This window comes from Quercus suber, unplaced genomic scaffold, assembly GCF_002906115.3.
Source record: "Quercus suber isolate HL8 unplaced genomic scaffold, Cork oak 2.0 scaffold_504, whole genome shotgun sequence".
NCBI classification, from domain to species: domain Eukaryota; kingdom Viridiplantae; phylum Streptophyta; class Magnoliopsida; order Fagales; family Fagaceae; genus Quercus; species Quercus suber.
In genome coordinates this window covers 132,682-136,774 of record NW_027069953.1, presented here as the reverse complement: position 1 = coordinate 136,774, position 4,093 = coordinate 132,682, and the positions used below count along the sequence as shown (strand labels likewise).

General features: G+C 40.4%; 1 protein-coding gene across 1 annotated transcript; it reads right to left on the bottom strand.

Annotated features, from left to right (window-relative positions):
• Positions 1–1,226: 1,226 nt before the first annotated feature.
• Positions 1,227–2,325, bottom strand: LOC136063251 (uncharacterized). The gene is made up of 2 exons (XM_065763367.1): positions 2,235–2,325; positions 1,227–1,822 (listed from the first exon to the last, which is right to left on the bottom strand). Exons 1-2 carry the CDS (start codon positions 2,323–2,325, stop codon positions 1,227–1,229), a joined length of 687 nt encoding a protein of 228 aa, XP_065619439.1.
• Positions 2,326–4,093: the final 1,768 nt, after the last annotated feature.

Here is a 4,093-nt window from a genome sequence, read left to right as displayed (position 1 = left end):
CGTACTGCATCAGCATGCTCCTTGAATGGGCGCCGAGAAGGCTGTTTCTTAAGGGTGATCAATGGGTTGACCTTCAGATGGTGACATATGAATTCTGGATCCACCCCCGGGGCATTGTAAGCATTCCAGGAAAATACATCAATGTTTCTGTTGAGAAACTCCACTAGCTCTTCCTTCTCCTGAAGAGGTAACTGAGATCCGACTTGAAAAAACTTCTCCGAATCATCTCCGATAGCAATTTTTATCAACTCTTCATACCTTGCCACCTCAGCTAAATCAGTGATGGGCGATGCCAGAGGTTTTAATTGCTATAAATCCTCTTCAGCATGAGCCGAGGACTCAGCTTCGGGTTTATGTAGAATGGCTGCCACTAAGCATTGTCTCGCCATAGATTGATCTCCCTAAATTTCATTAACCTGACCTTCAGAGGGATACTTAACCTTTTGATGCAGGATAGAGGAAACAACCCCTAGCATATGAAGCCAAGGTCTCGCCACAATTGCAGTATACGGCAAATACGAGTCCATAACAATGAAATCTACCTCTATGACCTCTGCACCAGTCTGCACGGGTAATCGTATTTGGCCTTTTGGGATAACAACTCTTCTTTTGAAACTCACCAGGTGGGAACTATATGGAGTTAAATCATCAGGTTTTAAGTTCAGCCCCTTATAGAGATCAGGGTACATTATCTCTGTTGCATTACCCTTGTCCACCATTACCCTCTTCACATCATATCCTCCAATCCTAAGGGTAATTACCAAAGTGTCATCATGGGGTTGGATGGTTCCAATCTTGTCTTCGTCTGAGAACCCTAAAACCGGTGGAGTACTCACTTTAGCCCTCTTTAGATCGGGATTAAAGTCTCCTGTGGGTAACCGGGCTACCGACATTACCCTAGATGGCCAGGATCCTATTCTCCCTGGTGTGGCGAATATGACATTGATAGTTCCTAAAGGAGGCCTTGAAACATCATCCCTTCGGGGCTCCGGATTCATCTGACCACCTCGGCCATTGGAGAGATGCAAGAGTTGTTTTAATTTCCCCTCACGGATAAGTTGGTCTAAATGATCCCACAGGCTCCTACAGTCCTCTGTGGTATGTCTATGGTCCTGATGGTAGTGGCAATAGAGATTATGGTTATGCCTTTCAGGGTTTCCCACCATCTTATTCGACCACTTGAAGAACGGTTCATTCTTAATCTTTTCCAAAACTTGATGTACTGGCTATTTGAATATAGCGTTGACTGCTTGAAGATTCGCTGATCCTGATTGCCCAGCAAAATCCCTACGCAGCTTATTATTATTGTATCTATTTGGCCTGAAATCCCTCCTTTCTTGGGGGATAACCTCATCCTTCCCCTTGCCTTGCTGCTGATCTTCTTCAACTTTCTTATACTTATCAATCTTGTCTATCAGTTGACGCACACTGGTGACAGGTTTTTCAATCAGAGACTTTCTTAAACTGTGGTCGGAGGGGAGACCGAGCTTAAATGTAATAAGGGCCACTTCATCAAAATCCCTTTCCATTTCATTGAACATCTCCCAGTACCTATCTGAGTAAGTTTTCAAAGTCTCACCCTCTTGCATGCTCAAGGATAACAATGAAGTTAAGGGCCGAGCAACTCTCCGGCGGGTAACAAAACGGGAACCAAATGCTTGAGTGAGTTCTCTGAAGGAACTAATGGAATCTACCTTCAGGCTGTCAAACCATCTCATCGCAACTGGTCCCAGAATGGAGGGGAAAACCTTGCACATCAAGGTTTCATCCTTGGAATGGACTACCATCCTCTGGTTAAAGTGGCTCACATGCTCTACATGGTCTGTTTGACCATTGTAGATAGTGAACGTCAGCTGATGAAAACGATGAGGAAGTCTCGCCTCTTCAATCCTACATGTGAAAGGCGATTTGGAGATTTAGTTCAAGGCCTTGCTCATAGCATCGTTCCCTACACCTCCACGTGATGGACTTCGAGGTTGCCATTTACAATAATGTTCTTCTTCATAGGAAAAGGATTCACTAACTGGCGTTCGAGATTTTCGTTTATAAGTGACATCTTGTTCATCGTCAGAATTATCATTAGAGTATGAAGAAGTTCGCCTCCTCCTTGCATGGCGCAACTCCATTTTTTAATTGGTCAATCTCTAGTTGCATGTTTTTGTTATTTTCTACATGAGACACGTAACTTCCACCTTGTGGTTGGCTTCGGTCAGTATGCGTAATATGTACACTACCTTCACGATCATGTCTTTGCTCCAAGTGGATAAAAGGATCAACGTGTTGGGATGCCGTGGACTCTGCTGGTTGTTGCCCTGGTTCAGCCATCGTCAACTGTTGTTTCCACTCTCGCTTAAGCTCTTCCCATAGACGGCGCCAATTGTAGGGTTTATATTTCTGGCCCAAACCCTAGAGGTATAGAATATAAGCCCAACAAGCCCAATACAATGAATTTGTAGAGAGTGGGTGAAAGAGCTGGGCTGATAGTGAAGTAAACAACGTTTAACAAGGGTTTAACCGGAAAATAATTGCAAGAACAAACTTGAAACTTCAATGAATTGTTGTCCGAGGAGACAAACTTTCGTTTATATAGTTCTTAGAGCTACAGTAAACTTTCCTTCCCTCTTCCTCTCTCTTTTCTTCCCTCTCCCTCTCATGAGAGGTCCATTACATTTATATAGTTTTCTTTTTGTCCATCTTCATCGTACACTTGTTCTTCATCTAAGCATCCACTTGAGTATCTGTCCCACTAGGTATCTTCTTTAGTTCTCCATGAGTGGTGGTAGCTGAGGCTGCACTGTTCAAGGTCTTCCCCACATAAATACGGCTAAAAAAGTTGCTGCAATACATTTAATGCGGTGGTAGCAGCTTTTCCCTTAGATATTTCTCTGTTCTTATCATCTTTATACGTGTATGAGGTTCATTCTTATCGTTGGAATTCCCTGAAAGATTGCCCAAGCCCCCTAGGTATCTGCTTGACTAGTATTCTTCATATCCGAGAAGGATATACTCCTCGAACTATATTCTTTCATCACTTCCTTGCATGGTTCTCTAGCTCGGGGCCTTTCCCAATCATTTGCTCCTCCTCAGACATACCTATATCTTTAAATAAGGCCCAAGGTCCAATATATAAATTTTGGCTTTTATCCCCACAATAACCAATAACAACTTACGGCATATAATTTTTTGCGAACGTAGTAGTTTTTTTTTAAGGGGATATGATCATGTGTGTTTCATAATCTTAAAATCACTTGCCTAATAAATATAATGGATAACTTACCTAATCAAGTGTTTAAAGTTGATGAAGAACCAACTGTGAGGCACCCAAATTTTCTTAGTGTTTCTTGATTCACATAAGTTGAAGTAACAAATTATTAATGATAGCTAATAAAGTAATGTTTATAATAGGTTCAAATGAAAGCCAATAAAAACTTGTCAATTTTGTTGTTGTGAAAAATATTGTCAAATTATTTAATGTTTGTAGCATTAAGTTCATGCATATGGTACATGATGGTGGACTCATTGGTCTTGGATAAAGGTGTTCAAAAAACTGCTTGGATAGCATGACTACACCTAAACTGACCAAAATCACCTGCAAAATAGAGTAATTGAAAATTGTACATAACTGTATCGCATTGCACCCATACATATGTGTGTGTTTTAGACTGATTAAATATATTATATATTAAAATTGTACCTCACCTATTAATATATAAGTATATATTTTATATTTAATATAGGTTTTATAAATGTTTAACATATATTTAATAGATATTTAGCATATATTAAATATATTTAGTATATATTTGCAATATATATGAAAACTGACTAAATCGCACCGCACAGTGACTGATCTATTAAAGTGCAGTATGGTAAGGGTTTTGGAAAAATTGCACCGCGCGATATAGTGCTAAATATGGCTCAAAATTGCACTGTAAACACCCTTAGTCTCAGAGGTCCCAATTCAATCCACTATTAGCGATCTATGAGATTTTCGGGGTGTCTCATGGATAGGGAGCAGAATCAAGGGAGTCAATTTTGTACTGAGAGTTGTTTTGGTTTGGTCAAAGGAATGGTATGTTTTGGTATTAGTCAA

Coding starts and splice junctions, on each gene's coding strand:
- LOC136063251 (XM_065763367.1), bottom strand. CDS start 2,325: ATGGCTGAACCAGGGCAACAACCAGCAGAGTCCACGGCATCCCAACAC. Junction 1,823..2,234: donor GCAAAGACATGATCGTGAAG/GTAGTGTACATA, acceptor ATGGTCAAACAG/ACCATGTAGAGCATGTGAGC.